The sequence below is a fragment of the Molossus molossus genome, unplaced genomic scaffold (assembly GCF_014108415.1).
Source record: "Molossus molossus isolate mMolMol1 unplaced genomic scaffold, mMolMol1.p scaffold_m16_p_7, whole genome shotgun sequence".
In the NCBI taxonomy this organism is placed as follows: Eukaryota; Metazoa; Chordata; class Mammalia; order Chiroptera; family Molossidae; genus Molossus; species Molossus molossus.
In genome coordinates, this window is record NW_023425401.1 from 83890989 (window position 1) to 83917196 (window position 26208).

The 26208-nt window shown below is 36.4% G+C and overlaps 1 protein-coding gene across 2 annotated transcripts in view; it reads left to right on the top strand.

The window, feature by feature from the left end:
* The window catches only part of KCND2 (potassium voltage-gated channel subfamily D member 2), a 589585-nt gene that overhangs the window by 538058 nt on the left and 25319 nt on the right, over nt 1–26208 (top strand). For both annotated transcript variants that reach the window (XM_036246722.1, XM_036246723.1), the window contains exon 2: nt 24321–24483. In XM_036246722.1, coding sequence (XP_036102615.1) covers nt 24321–24483 — 163 coding nt within the window. The remainder of the gene's footprint in view (nt 1–24320; nt 24484–26208) is intronic.

A 26208-nucleotide genomic window follows, 5' to 3' on the forward strand; every position in this document is an offset into this window, starting at 1 on the left:
AAGACATACGAAAAGATGTTCAACATCATTAAACATCAGATAAATGTAAATGAAAACCACAGTGAGGTATCACTTCACAAATGTCAGAATGGCTGTCACTGCTAAATCAATTAACAAGTGCTGGTGAGGATGTGGAGAAAAGGAAACCCTCTTGCACTGTTGGTGGGAATGCAAATTGGTGCGGCCACTATGGATAAACGTATGGAGTTATCTCAAAAATTAAAAATAGAACTGCTTTATGACCCAGCAATTCTACTTCTGGGAATTTATCCAAAAAAAAATCTGAATGACTAATTCAAACAAATATATGGACCTTATGTTCATTGCAGCATTATTTACAGTAGCCAAGATCTGGAAGCAGCCCAAGTGTCCTTCAGTAGATGAGTGAATAAAAAGGCTGTGGTACATGTACATAGTGGAATACTACTCTATTGTAAAAAGTTAGAAATTTTTACCCTTTGTGACAGCATGGATGGACCTGGAGAACATTATGCTAAGTAAAATAATCCAGTCAGAGAAAGACAAGTACCATATGATGTCACTCATATGTCAAATTAAATAAACAAACTGAACTACCAAGCAAAATAGAGACAGACTCATAGACAGAGAGCAGGCAGACAGCTCTGGTGGTGGTAGGATGGGGGAACTGAGCAAAAAAAAGAAAAAGAGAGAGAGAGAGAGAACTCATAGACCTGGACACCAGTGTGGTGATTTGGGGGTGGGGGGAGGGTGGAGGTGGAAGAGGGCATAGAGGAGATAAATGGTAATAGAAAAACTGAAATAAAATAAAATGATAAAAATGTTGATGCTCTACTCTTTGTCAACATAGACCCTAAAAGGACTGAGATAAGAAAGCTATTTCTTTTTTTTTTTTTTTTTTAATCTTCACCCAAGAATATGTTTATTGATTTTAGAGAGAGGGGTAGGGAGAGAGAGAAAGAAACATCAAAGTGAGAGAGAAGCATTGATTAGTTGCCTCTTGAATGCACCCCATCTGGGAAACCCAGAACCTTTTGCTGTACAAGATGATGCTCTGACCGACTGAGCCACCCAACCATCAAAGGTTATTTCTTTTTGATATGGTCTAATTTGCACTTGTATGTCTGTAGCCTATTTAATTTTTAAACTTTCAGTTTTGTTTTCCTTTGAATTTTGGATTTCTGAAATATATATATTTTTAATGAGCTTTATAGTTAATATAAATGAACAAAAGAACATTAGGTAAGGACGGCAAATAGAAGTCTATAATGAAAAGTATAAAACAGTTCCACCTAAGAAAATGAATTTTATTTTAAAACATAAAGGAACTAAAATAAATAGTTATTTTAAATTGGAAGATCAAAAACCAGCTATAGGTTTCTGAAGTGATGGCTGAACCAAAATTTCCCAAACACATTCAGGATGTATCTGTTTGCTTCTTGACTTTTATTTCATCTGCAAGGTCCATAATGCCTGGTTCAAATTTCAGCTCTGCCATTAACAATCATGCACACCTGTCTGCATAGCATCATTTGTAAAAAGGGCCATACATGTGCAGTCAGGTCCACCCAGCCCTTCTCATCTCTAAGCCTTATCTGTAAAGTAGGGTAGTAATGGTACCTACCTCACTGGGGGGGTGTGAACTTATTATAAATGTGTTTTTCATGTCAGTTTCTTAGCATAGTGTCCAATAAACGCTATTTATTGTTTGGCCAAGGTAGACTAAAACTCTCCAGAATCACAGAAGCTCAATCTTTTATAAGGGAAGCTCCTTGAAAGCTTATTCTGCCTCCTTGCACTAAAAGATCTCCAACAATAAGAATCCACCTGGATAAGACAGTTAGGAGCAATAATCTCTACCACACTCTGGGAAATGGAAAGAGTGAATATGCTCATCCCACATTTTAAAGATTAGTAAACCATTTCAGAGAGGTTATTTACACAATGTCACAGGGCTGGTAGGAGACACAGCTGAACCTGACAACATGTGTTCTGACTCCATGCCTTGCCATGATTAAAATGAAATGATTCACAACCATGTTGTTTCAAATAAAATGTTATAAACAGGAAAACAGTAACAAGGGGCACAGTGTACTAGTGTTTGATCATATAAATTCTTGTTTTTTAGCAAAATCCATTCAAGTCACAAATCTGGGCAAATGCAGCATTTAAGAGGGTCATGGATAGTGACAAGTACCTCCAAGTAAAACCCTCATTCATTTAAGTGATCCTGTCATCTCTTACTAATATGAATTTAGTAGCATCAGATTTTTTCTGAAGCAAACTAAATTTCCAACTGGGCTTACAGACCTTGTTGTCATTGAGAGGTTTTTCTATAATGTTGTTTGTCATGTGAACTACACAGTCTTAAATGTGAGGGTAAAGACTTCAGAAGTTCTGGAATGCAGTGATATACTATTCTTGCTTTGGTTCGGTTTAATTTTCTGGAATATCAGGAACAAATTCAGACACAACAAAAATTAAAAGTTCTGTAATAATATTGGCTTGATAGCAAGCATTTTTTTGTGTGTGTGTGTGCAATAGCTTATTCCAAGAGAACTATAAAAAAATTTTTAAAAGGCTTTTGCTCATATCTGGGATGTAGTACATCTTTTACAGTGCTTTCTTAAGCACATTAATTGTTATTTAATTTTTAATGCTAATACAATTAATACAAGAAAATCAAACATTTGATATATAATTCTCAGTCCTACTGTCCTTTAGTTTCTCAAAAAGAAGTTTACTTGTTTTCTTCAAAAAAATAAAAAGTAATTTCCTTCCTACATGCTTTCACTGAGAATGGTACTAATATGTTCAGTCATTCAGAATTTTAATTTACCATCTAAAATTAAGCAGATAAAGCTTCCTTTACATGATAAGGAAGTTCTAACAAAGAAAAAATTCCTGTTTTTATCTGGTTATGTAGTAAAAACATCTGTTGGTTACAGAACACTATGCAATTAACATATGAAAGTGTTCAACTCTAATTCATAGATTTGTTTGTATCACAACACAGGATGAGCCAACATTGTGTCTACAAATAACTATCCAGAGAAAAATCTAATCACGTTGATATCGTTTACCACTTTCTATTTCTTATCTTTGAACTCCTGTTCCCAGAATTGTATATTAATTTGTAATCATAAGAATTTAACAATATTCAGATACATTTTGTCTGTTCTTTCTGTATCACATTTACTATTTTGGTATTTACCTTCCTCTGGTGGAGGTGAGGAGGCATTATGACCTAACAAAATAAAGCATAAAATAGAAAATCTCACTTCAGTAGCCAGTTGTAACCTTTAGAAATTGAGACACCCTTCTTGTCTTATTTTGATTTTATAACATGCATTCATTTTTCATTAGAGATCAGAATTCCATATATACTTTTCAACAGAATTAAGTATAAATTAAAGCACACAAACCTTTTTGGAAATATGAAATAGCTCTTGATATAAACACATACTGGTAAACTAGAAGTCAATTATTGTGAATCAGTAATTTAGAGCCTGAAGATAGTGCACACCAAACATACCAACACACCCCTCACGCGTTTCTCTGCCTTTCCGTGGCACTGACCTTCTGGGACATTTGAGGTAGAGGCACTGCCATTACTGATCAAACTTGACTGATGACGGAGGTTTTCAGCTGGTAGAGGTGGTTATTGTGATGACTCACATCTCTGCTTGCGTAAGGCAAGGGTTTGACAGGGTGTTTATAATAAGATTGTCTGTATTGCCCCAAAGTTTGTTTGTTTGTTTGTTTGGTTTAGAGATGCTAAGATTAATGTTGGGGACAAATGAAAGCAGTGGGACCAGGTAAGGTGAGAAATTGTTCAAAGGCTGTTCTGCTTCTCTGAAACTACTTGAACTTTACATACACAATTTATGAAAGAATAGAAAACATTTGTATACTTACCTTTTTGTTTTAGTTAATAACCCTTAAGTGCTGGCTGCTCTTCTTACCTGAATCCTTTACTTCCTGATAGTGAGCTGCTCCTGCTCTCAGAAGACAGTACCATGTTCTGTACACACAGGTGCAAATACAGCTAAAACAAATTATTTAAAATTATTCTCGAAGTATCTTCTGTTAGGACTCTAGAATTAGAATTACTGCTGGATTACTTTTTTTGAGTAGGAAAATTGAGAGGAGGGTAAAAGAACCCATCACACATATCATGAGGAAGATCATAAAGCTGAATATTAACAAATACCAGCATAGCCCCACACCCTTTCCTTAAATGGTAACATATTTCAGTGGATATACAGAAACCAAAATATTCTCTGACTTTGTATTAAATCTGACATGTAACTTTCTATGCAAGTTCTCTACTTGCAATTTTTGTAGACTCATTTGACTTTTGTCATTAATTAATTTTTAGGGAGTTAAACTTGTATCCATAATTAACCAGTCTAGTTTTTAAAAACTATCTTTTTTTAATGTGAAATTTGTTTGAGTTCACTTACAAGTAATTTACTAAGAGAAGTTTCTTACTTTTTCATTCACTTAGTAAGCTTGAGCAAAATTCCACTAAAAATTTCTAGGCTAGAAAGAGCTCATAATTACCTATATCTGCTCTTATTTCAAATATTTTATTATCTTCTAGGATGTTTCCACAAGAAAGCCTCACTAAGAGAAAAAAGAAAACAAAACATTTTTTCACATGTTATTTCTTCTGAAGTATAAAATAATTTGCATTACTCTATATATAAACAGTAAATCAAAAAACAAATAGTAAGGAAGTTACATAAAAACTTGCTTTTTTTCTTATTTTATTTAATAGAGTTTAAGAAAAACAAAACATGTTGCCACATTCCCTTTTTTACTTCCCTACATTAATGTATTTATTGGGTTCTCTGCTCTCTTCCCTGCACAGAGGGAGGTTTCATAAATGCATATTGACATGCTCACTGCAGGCTTATGCAGAAGGAGAATTAATTCTCCACTGTGTAGCAGTCAAGTTCTATTTAGTGGTTTGCCTACAAAGATCAATGCAGGGTCTCTAAGTCACGATGGCTGGCTCCATTCACTCTTACTAGACAAACATCCTTTTAAAAGTCAGTTCATGATAAAAAGCTTTTTCTAGGCACAACCAGCCCTGGGTAAAATTTTTCAACAGTCCAAGTTTGAATTTCAAGTGCTGCAGGCTTCATTTCTGGATCTTTTCCCTTTGCGTGTGACTCCTCCAACTTTTCCCCATTAAAACCTGCCTTCAAGAAACAATTTGATATATAAAGGTAATCCTAAATAAGTATACATGAGTTCAAAGGCTTATGTGTTACTACTCTCAGAAGAAAGGTATTTTAGCAAAGATAAGAATTCTTAGACAGATATGTCTCTAATTATGGAATTCAGTAATTCAAAGAGCAAGAGAGATATGGAGATGGCAGGAAGTCATCTCAGTATCATCATCACAGAAGAGATTTATTTCGGCTACTCTTAAGACCATCCCTGCTGCTAGAAGTTTCCTGGCAGTCTTTTAACAGTATATCCCTTCTGGTTAAAGAAAGCTCTGCTGCCCTGGCCGGTTTGGCTCAGCGGTTAGAGCGCCCACCTGCGGTCCGGAGAGACCCGGGTTCGGTTCCCGCTAAGGGCATGTACCTTGGTTGCAGTTTGTCCCCGGCCCTGGTTGGTCGTGCGGGTGGCAGCCACTCGATGTGTCCCTTTCACATCGATGTTTCTCACTCTCTCTCTTCCTCTCTCTCCCTCCCACTCTGTCTGTACAAAAAATAGAAAAATGTCCTCAGGTGAGGATAAAAAAAAAAAAAAGAAAGCTCTGCTAACTCTATTTTATTCTTCTAGATTCAGTTCAAGTCTTGCCTCCTTGTGGAGGTATTTCTCAAGTACACTCAACCCTCAAGGAATCTCACAATCATTTCTATTAAACAGTAGTAATTACAATTAACTGTTATTTCCTATGTTGCCTCTCTCCCTACTGAAAATCACTAAGAGTAAGGACTGCTGCTTTTCATTTCTGCTTTCCCATTCTTAGCAGTGTTTGGAACATAAACATCCTCCCCCTACCCCCTGTACCAATGTTACATAAACAGTAGACAGCAACCAGGACAATCAACTCATTCTCCCTTTCATCTATTATATACCCAGTGGCACCAGGCATCCAGTAATGGGCAGTAGTAGGAAAGGGGCACATAAGGTGGGAATCAGAGGTTCCTCTTCTCTCTTCCCCTGCAACTTGCATTTCCTAAAGTCAAGAATTACAAAATTTTTCAAAAATATGTTTAGTAGTATTGGGGTAATGTTTTGTTGAATGATTTCAAACTCTTCTATAGAAAAACACTTACTCTTTTCAAAGTGAGTTGATTACACAGAGGTCTCTCTAAATTAAGGATTGGCAAACTATAACCTGAGGATTAACTATAGTCCATTCCCTGTTTGTGTACTGCTTGCAATCTTTGAAGACTATTTATGTGTTTAACTGGATAGAAAACAATCCAAAGAAGAGGAAGATTTCTTGACACATCAAATTCTATGAAATTCAAATTTGAATGTTCTTTAAAAAGTTTATTTATTTATAGACACTGACATTTTATTAGATTATAGTCGCCCTCATTCATGAATGGCTGATCTAGGGCTATTTTTGCACTACAACAACAAAGTTGAGTAACGCCTTATATCCTGCAAAGCCTAAAATACTTACCAATTGGCTTTTACAAAAGAGTACTTGAAATGAGTATATTAAGACCCACATAGGCAACCTAATGACATTATTTAATCTCATTTTATCTTATTTTATTGTATTAAATCTCTTTTTTAAAAATTATTCAGAAACAACTGAGATAAGGAAAGGCTATTCACTTAGGCTTGAGGAGAATAAGCCATTGGATTTTTCTCCTCTGTGTAAGTAGCAGAGGTATAAAGACAAAATTAACAATTGTTTCCCGTAGAAGTTAGATCACATCAATCATGAATGCAAACTGTAACCTTGGACATCTTGATGATAGGAGAAAAAATATATATATATAAATATTTAGAATCTTAAGATAATGAAAGTTCAATTATTTGTTTATTACTTCAACTTCCTTCTTTGACTATGAGATCTTTGAGGGGGGAGAGGAAAACCAAGTATTAAACTTAGTATCAAAGTACCCCACTTACTATAGGAACCAGATAAATTTTAAGGAAGGAAGAAAGGGAGAGGAGAAAAAAATAAAAATATATTTAAGAAAAATATTTGTGCCCGGCCTGTGTGGCTCAGTGGATTGAGTACTGTCCCATGGACTCAAAGGTCCTCCTTAGATTCCGGGTCAGGGCATATGCCTGGGTTGTGGGCTCAACTCCCAGTAGGGGGCGTGCAGGAGCTAGCCGAGTCGATTGATGTTTCTATCTCTCCCCTTCCTTCCTCTCTCTCTAAAAAAAATCAATAAACAGATATTTAAAAACAAAAATATTTATTTTTAGCTTTATTGTTTGCTTTAACTTATTTTTCTTTTTTTTATAGGTGGAAGTTTGCTACTTTAAGTGCTTTTATCTAAGCAGACTATTTTATTTGTATTTATAAAACCACTAGCAAATGTTTCAAAGACTATTTCAAGGAATGTTACTTCTGCTATTTCAAGTTTAGGCCTCATTTTTTTATAATGAAAATTAATCATCCTTGATCACATGGTGACTGCTCTTTAGAGGTTAGAGCACTGTGTTGTGAAGGCTTTACCCTACAGCTGTAAATAAACCATTACCATAAACCCTCATTAGTGGTAGAGACATCAAGTTGTCAAACAAATCTTTAAAAAGTATTCTAGCACTCTATGATAATGCCTTCTATATTAGAACTACTGTGTTCATTCTTGTTTTTAATTTAAAGCACACATCATATATTTTAATTTTATTGCCCAAATCCTCATCCAAAATTTTATATTCCATTCTCCTTTATATATAAGAATATTTATTTCTTTATTTAAATTTATAACTAACAGTCTGGTTTTGACATGTTTAGGTATAGATTTTTGTTACTATAATAGTAACAAACTGGAAGCAAATCAGATGACAAGTCAGCCTGGGAAATACAGCACTTGGTAGCTAGTACGAGGCATAACTGTTACCATTGTAATTAGCTAGTTATTAATAATAGAAAAGGAGCAAAAGGAAGCCAGACATTATAAGCATGGCCATCTGGGCAGCTTCACCAAGAAGCTACAATTTCAAGTTCCCCAGGGAACCAGCAGTCCATTCCCTGCAGATCACAGGGAAAGGGGAAGATGGATGCATGAGCAGTAAAGTTGGGGTGATGTAGGGAAGGTGCCTATTACTCAAACCTGGGAACAGAGAGGAGGTGGAGTTAATGCAAACTCACAAAAAATTGGGAATACATAATTCCCAGATTAAGGAATTACCTCTCTCTTGTTCCTCTGTCTATGCTCCTATTCATGTTTTCTCCATAGCTGCTGTGGTCCTAGAAGCCACATGGCCCATGACCATGGGGACCTCAGATGTGATAGACTGGTGGACTACAGCTAGGAACACAAGCTAAGTTAGCCTGATGCTGGACTGGACTGTGTAAATATAGGATGGGAATTCTGGGCAATGGCTTTAATTCTAGCTCTGCTGAAAACACTGCTGGACTTCTCTAATGGCAAGACAGAGGGAGAGGAAAACTTAGAAACTCAGGGGTTTAATTCCATGCAAATAAATGCTATTTATTCTCCCATGCTAGTTTCAGAAAATTTATTTTCTCATGACATCACAAGAAGCCCACTTACACCAGCAACAAATGGGGACACGGAGCACACTCACAGATAACATAACCAGACTGGAACGTAGGGCTTTTACCCCAAAGCTGACCACCCCTTAAAGCTAACCACCCACCACAGCTAAGGTCCATTCTAGTTCCAAGATGTTATGACCCAGATGCAAAGCTGTTGTTTTATTGCTTAACTCCAAACAAACAAACAAACAAAAACAACAAACATAAAAATAGCAACAACAAAACCAAAAACTACATAAACAAAAAGGCTGAACTAATTGTGAAACTATATTCATTTTTAAAGGTAACATGGTTTTACATATATTCAGTTGCCCTTAAAATATGCTTTAATTTGTTACTAATGACATCCTCAATGATCTGTTGAAGGATACAACTCTGATATGATTCATTCTAATTGAGCACTTCTTGCCAGCACCGGTCACCACAGGGCTTGGAAGCCCAAGGGGCCGGCATTTATTACACATTGTGCCCATTTCACACAAGTAAAATATTTTACAATCATAATATCTAATTAGACATCTTCATGATATTGCTTCATGTTTGACATTTTTTCCCTCACTCTGTCAAAATAGATATTTTGGTTCTTCATCTTATCCTCAATTTATAATGGATTGAAATATACATCTTTGACTAAAACTGAAAAACCTAGAGCCCACCCCTAGAATAAGACCCAACTTTCCCTTCATACTTAAGGTAGGAAGACAGATATGGCTGAGATGTTTCAAAACTCAGAATAACATGACCTATGGGCTGCTACCCAATAAGGTCCTATCGACCTCACTACCAGGATTCTAATTCTGGTAAAATGTAATTTTCTGCTTTTAGGAGGAGGGCTGAAGTCAGTTAACAAAACAAAGGTTCTACATCTGGGTCATAACATCTTGGAACCAGAATGGACTTAGCCCTGGGCCATGTGGGGTAGGCAGAGCACAGCTTTGGGGGAAAAGCACTGGGTTCCAGTTTGGTTTTGCCTTTTACTAGCTATCAAGTGCTGCATTTCCCAGGCTGGCTTGTCATCTGATTTGCTTCCAGTTTGACCAATGGGAGCACTGGCAGGAGATTGGAAGGGGATAAGAGAGGAGTCAGGGTATTTGTCCTCCTGTGCATTTTTTAAGACAGCTGCTGACCCTCCAAGTTCCTTCTGTAATGACCTGGGAAGGATACTTGGACTCAGCAAACATTCTCCTTGTTTGCCCTACATCTTCACTGTGGTAGTGGCTTCTGGCTGCTGCCTCTTGGGTTATCTCTAGTCCTGTCTGGTGTTTGCATTTCTACAACCCATTGCCCAACCCCTTTGTTCCTTTCACTAAGTACATTCTATGCTAAATACTGTTTTCCTGCTTAGACTCTGAATACAATTAATACTGTTTTAAAAATAAGGTATTATGTCTATAATCTAATCTCAGTTCCAGAAAAATTTAGTGTACATAGGAACATACAAAGAGATGTAAGAAATTGTGCACTAAATGTATTTGAAATGTGAGATATATGTTCTATAATTTTTTTAAATTTTAATTTCTAGTTTCAATTTGTTTTTGTATAATTTGTTTACATTTTCCTTAAAAATGAAATTTCAGGAAAATAGTTTTCTAGTTTTTTTGATAAATAATTCTTCTAGTTGGTTTGTGTTTAAGCAGATGTACTTTTTTTTGTTTCATTTTTATTATTGTGTTTTGTGTTGTTATTTGCAAGATACAATCAGAATGCACCACAGAAAACATTTTTATATAGAAAGCTGACCAGTTAAAAACTATAAAGATATGAATTTACTTAAGACCTTCTTTATTTATATTTATCCTGGATATGCCCTGATTTATATAGTTAATAGCAAGAATGACCATTCGATTAATGCCTTAATCTCCTAAGAAGAAGTAAATGAATCTGAACACAAAATACATATATTATTTTCATTTTGTTTTACAAAATAACTCTGTCTCATGTTGATTGGAACTGAATTGTTCTCCAAATGTAAACATAAGCCCTTGCATTTTCATCAAAAACAAAGTTTGTTTAAGACTATAGAAACTTTCTAGGTTAATTGAAGACTAGAATTTTAGTGGAAATGCCTGGCTGTCTTTGGGAAGTTAAATCACAGTTTCTCTGAATAGCCTTCCTTTTATATTTAAACAACTGTGACTATTTACATGAAACAGAACTACATTAAATTATTTATGCTTAAAGAATTTTGGAATTTTTAGAGAGAAAAAGTCCCTGCTCAGTGACAGACCAGAGCAGTGCTGTATGAGGAAGGAATGAGGCAGGCACAGAAACCAGCTGTGTGGCTGTAAGAAATGCTCCGTGGTGTGAGTTCCAAACAGGATCCTCACTTCCACCTCAGAGCTGGAGGCACCCGAGCTCTGCCCAAGGTGGTCGGCTAGGTGAAGGGTGCCAGTCCATCAGCGGCATTGCCATTAGATCATGCTATACACCTAATGTTCCTGTCCCCTCCCCAAAAGTCGTATGTTAAATCTTAATATCACTCAAGGTGATGGTAGGAGGTGGGGCCCTTGGGAGGTGATTAGGTCATGAGGATGAAGCCCTCATGAATGGGATTACTGCCCAGAGAGCCTCTCCCCTCTGCCACCATGTGAGATCACAGTGAGAAAACAGCTATCTATAAACTAGGAAGTGGGCCCTCAGCAGGTACCAAACCTGTCAGCACCTTGATCTTGGACTTCCCAGCCTCCAGGACTGTAGGAGATTTTACAGCTTGTATTTGCAGCAGCTCCATCTCAGTCAGACACTGCTGCTGTCAAAACAGAGCCTAATTCCCTGCCCCACTTGAAAGTCATCTTATGTACAGTACAGTTAGGTTTTTGTGCATTCTTTTCTGTGCAACTTAAGTTATACACAATAGGCAGCAAAATTACCAGGACTTCCTGGGCAGAATTAGAAACAAGAGATATGTTAGGTAATTACTGGATAATCCATAAGTAATTTTAGAAGTACAGTCCAAAATAAATAAATTCTTAAGACATTTTAAAGATTTCATGAGGCCTGTAATAGCTAATAGATTTTAGACTGTGTAAACTCAAGTGTAAAAAATGAAAACCCTCATGATAAACATCTCCACTTCATGCTTCCGTGCTGCCTTACTGAATCCTCCTCTAAGGCTGGTGCTGCAGACATAACCCTGGGGACCGACTCCTCCTTCTTCCATGGCAAAGGCACCTTGGAGTCTTTGAATGAATTGCAAACGACAGAGAATTTTGGTGGCATTGGCAAGTGGAATAGGTGGCTGGTTAAAAGAAAACTGACTAATGAACAAGACTGTCAAAATGGCATTGGGATTTGACTCCCTGGGTGACAGCAGCAGTAACTGGGAACCATGCACAGTAGGAAGCTTCATGCAACAGAGTTACCTTTCAAATGATGAAAACAGATGGAAGGAAGAGCTGTAGGTAACTGATGAAAGCTCACAGTGGGAGAGCAGCTGACAGTGTTGAAGATGAAACCCATCAGATGCAAACCCAAACCACACATCCTACAAAACTGGTGCCATCAACCCAGAGTCAAATTGACCAGGCACTCACTGGAACTTTGATTTTCTTGATGGATTAACTTTCTGGTGGTGAAAAACAAACATAACTCCTCCAATATACTCTCAGGGCATAACCAGAAAGGACCTTGTTAAGAACAATGGATAGCAAACACTGGAATTTTCAGAGAATTGCTAGTGATCACTATCTAAGATTAACAGCATCTGGGAGAAGATAGGAGAGGTTATGGAGAAACGCAGGATAATATGTGAGAGTCAGAGATGCAGGAGACATATTCATTCAAATTATTTGGCATTTAAGGATTGCAAAATCTGTCAAGTTTGGGGGATTTATATATTAAAATTCTGGCCGGATACATGTTGGTTAAGCATGTGACAATGAAAAATAGGCAGAAACTGGAAAAGTGTCATGTCTCTCGGCTTCTCTGTCCATTTAAAATCATCTAGGTTAAAAATGATCTCTCAGGGTATAAAAAGTAAGATTAATTGACTGTAGAACTAGGTTATTCTGGGCATATCATCTAAGTATCTCAAGAGGAATTTAGACAAATTGACTAGATGAGATGGTGCTGGGCCTGGAGAGGAAAAGGAAATCTGGTGAAGAGAAAGAGCAGTATGTGTATATTCCCCTTCTCTCCCTTCCACATTTATTGTTTACCATCAAACCTCTCCCTGGATGATTTATTTAAGCTATAAACATTTATTGAGTTTCAACTATTTGCTCAGCAATGAACAAGATCTTTGCTAGACTTGGGTTTATAATGATGACATGATCCTTGACCTCCTGGACCTCACAGTTTAACAGGAGAAAATAGACCTGTATAAAGCTAATTGTACTCTATTAGTTGCAAGCAGCATTGGAGGCATGGAAGAGAGAGAATATTACTTTCACTGGATGGAGATAAAATAATCAAGAAGTTTTTCAAATAAGAACTGATGCTTAAGCTTTATCAATGTAAACTAGTTCACTCAAAGGACTCAGGAAAAGGGGAATATTCTACTAAGAACAGTGCATTCGAAGGCATAGAGGAATGTAAGAAGATAGTACATTCCAGCAATAGGAAGTTATTTGTTCCAACTAGAACACAGAGGATGTGTGGGGGAGCAGTGGAAGATGGGATGGCCAAGTTCTGAAGGGCCGTGTGTGCCATGCTAAAGGAGCTGGAGCTTTTTCCTGCAGGTGATGGAGAGACAATGAAGGCTTTTATGTGGGAGACTCACATGAGCAGACTCTAAGATATGTGAGGGTGAAAGGATAGCTCCAGGCAACAGAAATTAGGAACCAAAAGCAAGAGAAAATATTTCCGGTGGTCCCACAGCTGGGAAAGCCAGCCCTTCGTGTTTTTGTTTTTTTAATGTGTGCCTCACAATAATTAATTGTACATGTTTTCATAAGTTTTTATAAATAAAGAATAAGGTGTTACAAATTTAAGCTCTGAAAAGCATACTTTGCAAACAATTTTTGAAAGAGACTATAAAGACTTTTACTGATAGTATCAATTTAAGTAAAAACCATTTTATTAGGATACTAGATTACAATCATGTTTCATTTATAATCTTTAAAGTCTCATTTGATCATAAATAGGCTTTTAAAAAGCAAGATTAAAAATAGGAAACAGAAAAGAATTTGTATTTGAAAAAAGTACAAGCTAGAGGAACACAGTAAGCTCTACTGAAATTTGGTATTGAGCTTGAAGTATAAATGTAAGTAGACAGATGTACTAAAAGCATCTCATTAGCCCTCTCCTTGATTTTCCCCTTTTCTATACGCAATCCAAATCTTTTCATTTCCCCTAGTTTTCACACTAATGGTCTTGGTTAGAGGGCTTAATGTTTAAAATTATGCTTTAGTTATATCTCTCATTATAGACATTTACTTATCCTTCTAAAAGAAATAGAAAATGTTTTCAGAATTATTCTGCATCTTTTTGGAAACACTGTGAAAATAGATAATCTATAAAATGGTGAGATTTGGTCCTACTTAACTATTTTTAAAGAAATAAAATGCCCAAAATAAATCATAAATATTGAATGTGTGTAGGCAAAGATAAGAAATCAGTACAGGTAATTTACAGGAAATACTCTTTTGGCTTGTGAAAACCAAGAAGGATTCTGATTTGTTTCAAACTTTCATTTAGGTTTTTATGCCCCCTAGTGGAAATTTGCTACTTCTGTAGCTGTAAAATAATTCTGACATTTTTGTACAGCATCTCCTTTGTGAGTTAAAATTGTTCATATTGGCAATATATTATATTAATGTACCCCTAAGCATTCAAACCATAATGAGTTAACATTATTTGGTCCACACATTTTTTGATAATTTAATAAAAGCTCTCAAAACCTTTAGGAAAATACCTATGAAATCATCACTATTATAGAGTTCCCTGACCCATCTGAATTTTATCCATGAATTCCATAAGAGTCCATAAGTTACTGGCTAAGACTACTAATTAAGGCGTGGGATCCTATAGCTGCACATTTTATTTAGTAGATGCTAAGATTACTAATGTTGTGAACAAGAAGAAAAAATATAATTTTAAATAGTAGCTCAGAATTTGGCTTAGATTTACAGACACAAGAGAAAACACCACATACTTTAAATAACTGCATATGCAATAATCCAAATAAAATTATAAACCTTCAACACAGGTAAGATAGGATAGAGACTGATCGTACAGGCAAGAGAGTTGGGAACAAAATCAAGGGAGCTTTTTGGCCAAACATTAATTTTAAAATGTCAAATAGAAATCTATTATTGAAGCAATACCAAGGCTACTCTGGCAAACAAGCTCAGTACTACAAGCAGGTATTATATAGCAACACCCTAAAAACAGTCATTTGCTATTTGCAAACATTGCAACCACTATAAAAATTATCTATCCAACTATGATCTTTCTAGAATACCAAGTTGATGGCAGAAAATCCATGAATAACATAGCTAGTGAGACCCTAAGGGGTAGGATTATTAATTGAGAAGTGATCCAGTTTACAGGTCAGAAGAAATTATTTCTCAGAGCTCTGTGACTAGCCATCAGGTCGAGGAGAAAAATTTAAGCACAACATCAATAATTGCAATACACAAACACATAACAGCTAATAGCTTTCACCAGGATATTATTGTACATATCACTTTCACTTAAGTTTTTTTTTAAGAATACTGTCTTAGTCTTTTTGGACTGCTTTAACACAATACCACAGACTTGGTAGTTTATAAATAGCTGAAATGCATTTCTCACAGTTCTGGAAGTGAGAGCCCACTTCCGGTTCATAGACTGCCTTTTTCACTATGTTCTGAGATGGTGGAAGGGGCTAAGAATCCCTGTAGGGTCTCTTTTTATAAGAGCATTAATCTCATTTATGAGAGCTCTGTTCTCATGATCTAATCACCACCCAAAGGCTCCCCCTCCTAATATCAGTACATTGAGCGTTAGGATTTTAACATATGAATTTGGGGAGACACATTCAGACATACCATAGAAAATACACATTTTTCAAATATACCCCCCAATACTGGCTCATTTCCCACATGAAGTTGTTGAGTTTAAACACGAAAACTAGGGGGATTCCAAAATGGCAGCAGAGTGAATGGAAGCTACACAGACCATCTCCCAGGACCAAACTGGAATTACAACTAAAATAAAGACAAATCATCAGGAAAAAGCAACAGAAAAGCAGCATGTGAGGACCATATAACCAGGGACACTGATTCGATCCTGGTGGTATTGTGGAGGTGCGAGAGGAGGGCTGGGAGCCCAAGGACAACAGTAATCTTAGCTGTGAGCAGCGCCCTCTGGTTAAACTTCCAAGCCCACTCCAGCTCCACAGCGGAGAGAGCTGGGACAGAGGATTAACATAGCCACAGCCACTCACCTTGGGCTTTGGCAGAGGGAGGGCAGACTGGACTGGAACTGTGTGGGGACACTCGGGATTTGGAGGGTGCTCAGAGCTATTGCTGAGTTTCCGCCACCTTACTCCTTCCCAGGGCTCTAAAGGGAGGGGGCGGCCCCTCCCTTGGAGATTCAACCCCACCCAGTTGGGCCATTGAAATGAAAATCGAGGCCCATTAACAACCAGCATCTGCCCCCCCCTCAGGAAATCCCCTTACACTGAACACCTAAGGGAGTTTTTCATTCAATTGAGAAGCCAAGGCTCTTCAAGTAACCAGGACTAATAGCCTCCAGGCAAAAAGCTAGAGGATTACTGAACCATCCCTGGACTAGCAGTTTTAACTGGGAAAGTAAGACTTAACAGTGGTGTTTAATGTGGGTCCTCCCTCCCTCATCCAAACCCAAGAGAGAAAGCCACAAACAGCAGAACACCAACACCCACAGGGAAAATTTGGCAGAATCCCAAGCCACTGTGATAGCCAAAATGGTGAAAAACAGAAACAAAAGCCAAATGAAAGAACAAGAGAACTCTATCGAAGATGAGATCAATGAAATGCAGCTAAGCAAGTTAACAGAGCTACAGTTCAGAGCCATGATATTAAGAAAGCTCAACAGCATGAGTAAGGACATAAACACCATGAGGAAAGACATAGAAATGTTGAAAATCAACCAATTGGAAATGAAAAACCACCAAGAAGAAATGAAGAATGACATAGCAGAAATAAAGAACACATTGGAAGGTCTAACCAGCAGAGTAGAGGAAGCTGAGGACCGGGTCAGTGAATTAGAAGACAGGGTAGAAAAAAATCAACCAGTCAGAAAACCAAATAGAAAAAAACAATTAAAAAACAGGAAGACAGCCTAAGAGTACTATGGGACAACTGGAAACATAATAATATTTGCATCGTAGGAGTCCCTGAAGAAGAATAAAATGAACAAGGGTTAAAAAATATATTTGAAAAAATAGTGACAGAAAATTTCCTAATTTGGTGAAGGAAGAAGGCATTCAAGTTCAAGAAGCACAGAGAGCCCCAAGTAAGAAGAACCCAAGCAGGCCCACACCAAGACACACAGTAATTCAATTTCCAAAAATTAAAGACAAATAGAGAATCCTAAAGGCAGCAAAAGATAAGCAACAGGTTACCTACAAAGGAACCCCATAAGGCTCTCAGCTGACTTCTCAACTGAAACACTACAGGCCAGAGGGGAATGGCATGAAGTAATCAAGGTCATGAAAAACAAGGATCTGAATCCAAGACTACGCTACCCAGCAAGGCTATTATTCAAAATAGAAGGTCAAATAAAGAGCTTCCCAGACAAAAAAAAAAAAAAAAAAAGTCTAAGGGAATGAATACATTAGCACCAAACCAGCACAGCAAAAAATGTTAAAAGGACTGCTGTAATTAGAAGAAGAAATAGGAAGAAAAATGTAACCACACTAAATAAAGAAACAAAGAAAAAATAAACACATGGAACTACATCAAACTAAAAGGCTTCTGTGCAGCAAAAGAAACAACCATCAAAATAGAAAAGCAACCCACTATATGGGAGAGCATAATTGCCAATGATACATCAGATAAGGGGTTAATTTCCAAAATATATGGAGTACTCATACAACTGAACAAAAGGAAGACAAAGAACCCAATTAAAAAATGGGCAGAGGAGCTAAATAGACACTTCTCCAAAAAGGACATACAAATGGCCAGGAGACATATGAAGAAATGCTCAACATCACTAATCATCAGAGAGATGCAAACTCAAACAACAATGAGGTATCACCTCACACCTGTCAGAATGGCCGCCATCAACAAATCATCAAACAACAAGTGTTGGCGAGGGTGTAGAGAAAAGGGGACTCTAGTACACTGCTAGTGGGAATACAGACAGGTGCAGCCACTATGGAAAACAATATGGTGTTACCTTAAATAATTAAAAATTGAACTTCCATTTGACCCAGTGATCCCACTTCTAGGAATATACCCTAAGAAGCCTGAAACACCAATCAGAAAGAATATATGTACCCCCATGTTCACAGCAGCAGTATTTACAATAGCTAATATCTGGAAACAGCCCAAATGTCCATCAGTAGACGAATGGATAACAAAGCTGTGGTACATATACACAATGGAGTACTATGCAGCTGTAAGAAAGAAAGATCTCTTATCCTTTGAGACAGCATGGAGGGACCTAGAAAGTATTATCCTAAGCAAAACAAGCCAAGGAAAGAAAGACAAATATTACATGATCTCACTTATTTGTGGAATATAATGACCATAACAGTCTGAGGACTAGGGTAGACCCAGAAATGTGGAAGAACGATACACACTGACAACCCTCAGAAGAAGGGGTGGTGGGGGAGAGATAAACCACAGAACTTATATGCATAACCAATGGACACAAACAACAGAGCCAGGTACAGGGTGGGGGGATGGGGAGGAGGGTGTCAATGGGAAAAAAAGTAAAAACATATGTAACAAAAATAAATAAATTAAAAATAAAAATAAAATAAAATAAAAAAAGAAGAGTTGGGGAAAAAAAAGAAACTATATGAATCGTACCAGAGAGCTAGCAGTATTATGTTTGAGCTCTATGTAAGAAACTTAATGGAGATATTTTTCCATTTGGGATCTAAAGACAACCACACTCTAGCCATAAGATTTCTGGATATATTATAAAAAGGGAAAAATTAAGTGAATATAAATAAAATTTGGTTTATAATGTATTATTTTAAAAATTGTGCATACTTTTTAACCTATTTTGAATCACTTGATAAATTAGGAAGATGGATGGATGGATGGATGGATAGATAGATTCATTCCACTTATTTGTCTTAATTAACCATATTTGGCCACTTTTGTGGCACCAAATACATGTCAGGATTTAAGCATTTTTCATGAAATTTTGGATATTTGAGATTAAAATATTAAAAACCAACAATTGAATCTTTTCTAAAAAATTGACCCTCCACTCAATATGATCTTTAACATATGGTAAAAGATTGTAATTGTAGCCAAGTATTTAGGGACAGTATGTGCAAATTTAAATTTAACATTTGCATGTGAATGACACCTTTATGTTATACCTCTGAACTGATGTGAGGAGTAAAGGGAGCAGCAAACATGAGGTTTGACAGATGTCCAGGATGAAAAATAATCAGAAAGAGACTTGAGTTGCTCTACATGGTGATGTAAGACAAAGAGGGGAAAGCTGGAAAATGCAAAGTAGAAGTATAGAGAAAGCTTTCCTTCAATAAACAAAGTTCAAGCCTATTTATTTATTTATTTTTAAATCCTCACCAGAGGATATTTTTTTATTTATTTGCAGACAGAGTGGGAGGGAGAGAAAGAGAGAAACATCAATGTGAGAGAGACACATCACGTTATTCTTTTATATTATGCTTTCCTCTCTCCCGTTTTCTTCTATCTTTTAAAAATTCAATATTTATCTTATTTGACCTCATAGGATCCTATAGTCTTTTAATAAAATTTATATAAATAGTTTTAAATGTTTCTATAAAAACAAACCACATCTAGATAATGTTTTAATGTAACTCCTTGGGAAATGGATTTTTGAAAACTGGAGACATGATATTAAAATCAGGTGGGAGAACAGAAAGAACAGAATATATAGTATTTCTGGGCTTACCATAAATTTAAGAGTAAGGATTCAGAAAAAATGCAGTGTGTTTTTATATGTAACATAAATAATAAAATACCAACCAGTACACAAGTTGCCTGGGATAGAAATAATCGTTAAAAAATGACAGTATTTTAAGCAATGTTTTATTAAATGAATATTTAGTCAAAATAAGTGTTACTTCTCATTATAAAGCTTTCTCTTCTAAGTCTTTCCTCCACTGAGTTTCAGAGACAGGATACCTGAGGTGTACAATGCTATTTGCTTCTTACTAAGAGTTTGAATACTAGTTACATGGCCTTTGTTATACAAAAGAAAGCAACTGTTTTGCCAGAGAGACAGCTATTTCTGTCCCAAGGAGATTCTGTGCCCAGTCACATCTCCTTGGATAAAAATCACCTGCTTTCATTTCTCAGAGTCATTCCTAAAGAAGAGAGACAAAATGGATGCTGTAAGAACAGATGCAAATCTCACCCTGTTCTTCTCGTGATTCTCCAACATATTCAAACTAGAAAAATATGCCTAAAATATTACAAGTATCAACAGCAGCCCAATCGCAAAAGGGGGAGGACAGCATGGAGAAAAACTCAAAGGGTGATGTTACAGAAGCAGGGAACATGGAGAAAGAGGCAGCAGGTGCTCCTTGAGACTCGCCTGGGCTCACGCTGTCATAATAAATAATCACAGGACAGCCCCGATGGCCTTAAATACTCTGCCCTTTCCCCTCCCTTGTGCCCTCTCAACCATCTCTCTTGCCTTAGCTTCACAACAGCAGAGTCTTAAGAGACCATCCTAATTTTCTTTAACGTGAGAAAGTTCTGGTTTTCCACTCTAAGCAAAAAGATAAGAGAGGATATTCTAACCAACAAGGAATTTCTTCTCCCCTCCACTTCCTACCATCATCACTGAGGTATTGAACAGGCATCTCCAGCATTCCTCTTGGCATTTTTTATTGTGAAGGAATTTTGGATTACAAAACAAATATGGTAGAGGCAAATAATAACTATAACTGCATCTGATGCAGATTAGCACAGCTTTATGACGTCAGACCACCCTATATTGTTACCTCTTTTCCCTTACAGATCCTTCTAGGCTGTGTAAGTGCTGCCTTTCAGCAAGTTGGTTCATATCCTTACTTTCTGCCATGTCATCTCAAAACAAACAAGATATTTCATTATACCCATTTTTTCCCTCTCAGAATATCAAGGGCACTTTCTACTTTATTTATTTGTATGATAATCTCTGTTTACATTAAAAAGGGATCTGCTGTGATTTTCTTTCTCTAGTTGAATCCCAGGCACCTCATCAAAAATTGCTTTCACAGAGAAACTCCCTTCATCAGTTGATTCAGAGTCCCTTTGACCAAGTTCCTCAAAATCGATTTTCTCCCTTTGGTTAGCTGCAGCCATTCTGAGGGCATGAATCTCCCCTCCCTATTCCCTCTGCCATCTGCTTCCTGAACTTACCAGTCTTCTGTCTGCTTAAAGTCTAACTGAGCTTTAGGTCCATACCATACAGTTAAGCTCTTAATTTTAATGATTACAAGTATGTTGGCCTGGTCCACTCTATGACATAGTGAGCCTGGAATACAAAAAAAGTAGTTAATAGTGCTAATTATTAGAGAAAGGCTGAAAATGCTTTAGATGATAGATTCATTTAGCTATTTTATTTTATGTATTTGTATTTTAAAAGGCTTATTTTAATTTCATGGACTGAATGCTTGTCTTTTTGGGGCCATAACAAATAGTGGTCTTATTTACTTTACCTTTTGAGAGACACATTCTGGGTCCTAATTGGTAGACATTAAAATAAAGGAAAGAAAGCTTTTGAAAAGCTGCTCATATGTTGCACGTACAAGGGTATATGTGTATTTTAATTTCTCCAGGGCCTACTGCATAATCATTGCAAAAGGAAAAATGTTTATAATATAGGGCTGGGCACTCAATGTGAACTGTGACAAACATGGAAATAGGCTCTACGCACACATTATATATATATATATATTTTTTAATTATTTTCTAATTCTACTGACATTGCTATATAGTAAGAACGTTTTCAAGCCTTTTAGTCTCACCTTGTAAATTTCTTTAGTTTTGACTATTTCCTCATTAATATAAATGCTGAGAAGAATGGCTTTCAACAGAGGACCAGAGCACGGCACGAGGTCACCAACGACAGCAGAGCCTGCCTTGACTCTTACCAGCCTTTCCTGGGCCAATTCCTCAACAACTTCCTTCTCCATGTTGACACACAAACATGTTCCCACAAAAACAATGATTTCCTAGATCATCCTTAAAGATAGATTATCTCCCCCAAAATACTCTTAAAGAGTCCAGAGTCTAATATCTGAGCTCCTCTGAGCCCTGTTTCTAAGGACATAACTCTCAGAGAGCTGAGAACCCCAGAGCCCCAGAGTAAGCAGGAGTAGTTGGAGCTGTATTGCTGAAGCTGGGTAATTTCTCCAATAATATAAGCAAAAGAACTTCTTGCCCCCACCCTGAGGAATTAACTCTTAGAACTCTGTATCAGTAAGGCAGGGAAAATGTATTTATTCAGCTAATATTTATTAAGAAGCTGCTTTGAGTTAGTGAGATACAAAAAAAGAACAGCTCCTGGTTGTATTCTAATTTTGGTAGGGCAGGTGGGGAGTCAAAAACAAAACAAATACATTAAAACATTAGAAAATATTATGTGATAAGTATGTGAAGGTAATCAAATGGGAAAATGATGGGAGAGAATAAGATTGCTATGGATAAGGTGGCCAGAAACTAACTTCTCAAATGGAGACCTTTAAGGCTGAACCTGAGCTATGATGATCTGGGGACTGCACATGTGACAGAAAGCCAGACGGCCAGTGTGCTGGAGGGCAGTGAGCTCGGTGGAGGGTGGTATGAAATATGGGCAGCAAGTAAATGATATAAGCCCTCAGAGAAAAGAGTGAGGAGTTTGGATTTATTTTGCTTTAAATCTGTTAGGTGAAGCAAAGTAGCAACAGTCCAATCTCCATTTTTAAAACCATTGACTCTGGCTGCTATGTTGGCATGAATAGTAAAGTGGTACATGTGGAAAAGAAATTCCAGGTAAGAAGCTATATTCATGGCTCTGGCAAGAGATGATGGCTTGGAATACCGGGGCGGGGTGGGGTGGGGTGGAGGTTAAGGAAAAAGAACCAAATAGATGACAATTTGTTTTAGTCAGAGATAATAAGACTAGCCAAGAAATGAGATGAGAGGACTGAGGATTGGGTGGCTGTTTCAATTTTGATATAGGTAATTGGATGGTTTATGGTTCCACTTAATTAGAGGTGGTGATAAACTGTGTGCGAGAAGCAGAGTAATCTGGGAAAATGGAAGTTCCTTTTTGACTAATTTAAGTCTTAATTGTCTCTTTAACATCCAGAGGTAGGAATTTTCAGACCAGACCAATGAAAATATGAGTCTGATTTTCAAGATAGACATCTTGTTAATGTAAATTAGGATATCATAAGCATATACATAGTAGTTTTAAGCCATGAGATTGAATAAAATCATATAGGGAAGGGTTTATATGAAGAAAATAAGAGGACTTGAGTTTGAGACATAAATTAACCCAAGATTTAGAAATCAGTTAAGGGAAAAGGAGCCAAAAAAATGACAGAGAAACAGCCAATGAGGTAATAGCACCACTAAGGGAATATTCTGATATTGAAGCCAACAAAACATGTTTCAAGGAGAGAGAAGTCAACTAATCAAATAAAATGAGATATTAAGTAAGATTATCATGTAAAAATGATCATTGGATTTCACAAGTGAAGGTTAATGGGACCTTAAAAAGTGGATTTTTAAGTGATTATACCTGAATAAAGGAATATGATGTACCACTTTTTGTACTTAAATTTTATAACCCATCCAAAGCTGGAAAAAAAAAAAAAAAAAAAAAGTGGAAAAGTGTGTTATCTAGACTATAAAATTTAGCATAGAAATATTCATGATAAAATACATGTAAAGAACTATATCATATTATAGAAAAGGACACATTAAAAAGCTATCATTAAATCATCTGGCTTAAAATATTTTTCAATCAAAGAACTACCTAACCCTGGCAGGTTTGTCTCAGCAGTTAGACCATCAGCCCTCAGAGCAAAAAGTTGTGGGTTCAAGTCCCAGTCAAGGGCACATACCTCTGTTGCAGGTACAAACCTCTGGCCTGGTTGGGGTTGTGTGGGAGGCAACCAACTGATGTGTCTCTCTCACATCAATGTTTCTCTCTCGCTCCTTCCCTCTCTCCCTTCCTCCACTCTATCTGAAAAAAATCAATGAAAATATATCCTTGTATGAGGATTAAAAAATCAAGAGAGAGAGAGAGATTTCTAAACTTTAGAATTAATTTCTACAATATTAAAAGATAATTTTTCATATTTATATATTAGTGGGATTGTATTTCCCTGCGCAATTTGAATTTAGTAATTTCTGGTTTATTAAAGTCTTAAGTCATGTATAGAATAGTCATGAGCCAGAGATAGATTGTTCTAAAATATCATTTGGCTTAAAGCAAAAAGCTATTTGTAGCAGATGAAATAATTTTCTGTGACTTTTTCTTTTCTCTCTCTCTAATGCAGGTATGGTGACATGGTACCAAAAACCATAGCAGGGAAGATTTTTGGATCCATTTGTTCGCTGAGTGGTGTCTTGGTCATTGCTCTACCTGTTCCAGTGATTGTATCCAACTTCAGTCGGATCTACCACCAAAATCAACGAGCAGACAAAAGAAGAGCACAAAAGGTGTGTATTCAGCTCTGTGTAACCATGATTTAGCATCTCCCACTTTTTATAGTAAACTTTAAAATCCCTTACTGTCTATTCAGTGTTCCAGATTTGGTCTATAGTTGCATCAGTCAGCACAAGTGAGGTTATACTACAGCAAAAGAACCTTAATATCTCAGTGGCTTAACACAACATAGACTATTTCTTAATCATGTTACAAGTCAATTCCTGGTCCAGTGATGAAAACTCCATCTTGACAATGTACTTTTGCAATCATTTAAACAGAAGTAAAAGGACATGGTGAATCACTCACTGACTCCTAAAACATCCTACTGGAGGTGGACCAAGTCACTTCCATCTCTATCGCATTAGCCAAAACAAGTCACAGAGCCATGTGTATATTCAAATTAGACAGGGAAATACAATCCCACTATGCAACCAAAGGTAGAAAGACATAAATATGTAGTGAACAAAACTAATGAAAGTAGCAAAATTATAGATAGATTCTTGGCGAATTTTATTAGAATCAGATTTCTAGATCTGATTCATTTAGAACCAGCTAGACCCTCTGTTCATCAACTGGTTGGTTCCAGTAGACAAGAGCAATTAAAAGGCACCAAAATGTGTCCTGGTTATTTCACAGAATTGATACAGGGAGTAGGAGAAATTTGATCATTTGTAGCTAAGTTCTATTCCTGGCCCAACAGTTTACTCTTTCTCTGAACTTTGTACCAGTTAATTAATCTTTCTAAGAGTAAGCAGGGTGCAGAATCATCTGCAAAATGGGGATAACAATACTTACCTCAGTAAAACTGAGATTTTATGCAAATGTATATAATCTGTATAAACTTTTCATAATATTAATAATTTAAACATTTACTAATGTCTTACTTTGTACCAGGTATTGTTTTAATGTTTTTCAAAAAATAAGTCATAAAATCTTACAGGTACAAGAGTTATTTACCAAAATCATACCTAGTTTGTGGATGAGAATACAAAGGTACTCAAAAATTGAGAAATTCTAAGGTTACATACCTAATAAATTAAAGACCATCATTCAAGCCAATCTGGCTATCATGTTCATTAAACACAATGGTAGACTGCCTCTAAGAAGAACTGACTAAATGTTAATATACTACCCTTACCCAGTCTTTGTCAAAATAGTTACTTGGAGAGCAAGGACTCTTAGAAATAATTTTGGAATTTTTTTGGAATTTCCTCAAGACTATAGTGCTAGATTTCCAGCATTTTTCACAGACTTTATATTTTTTTCCTTTATGGATAGATTAACTTCTTTTAATATCCAAAAATATTTATAACCTTGATCAAGGTAGATGTACAACCTGAGTAATCTAGTATAAGTATAAAATATCATGAGAGATGTTCATGCAGTTCATAATTGGATGTGAATGTAATTCTAGAACAGGATTTTAAATATGCTTTTGAACAAATTCTTTTTAATAAAGTATAAAATCTCATAAAGTAACTCTTTGGAAAGTTCAAGTTAATCCATATATTCGCATCACATATTGTTCAGATCCATTGTCAGAGATCCTCTTCCTCTACCTAAGAATCACTCTTTAAGCTTTATAGTTTCTTGCTTTACAGAATCCTCCCTTTTTACAAGTATCTAACATTTAACTAATTAATGTAGAGAATAATAATAAACAGTAGTTCAGTTACCATGAATATGTAGAACTGATCATCCAATACACAGGAAGGGTGAGTAAAAGGCACCCTCTT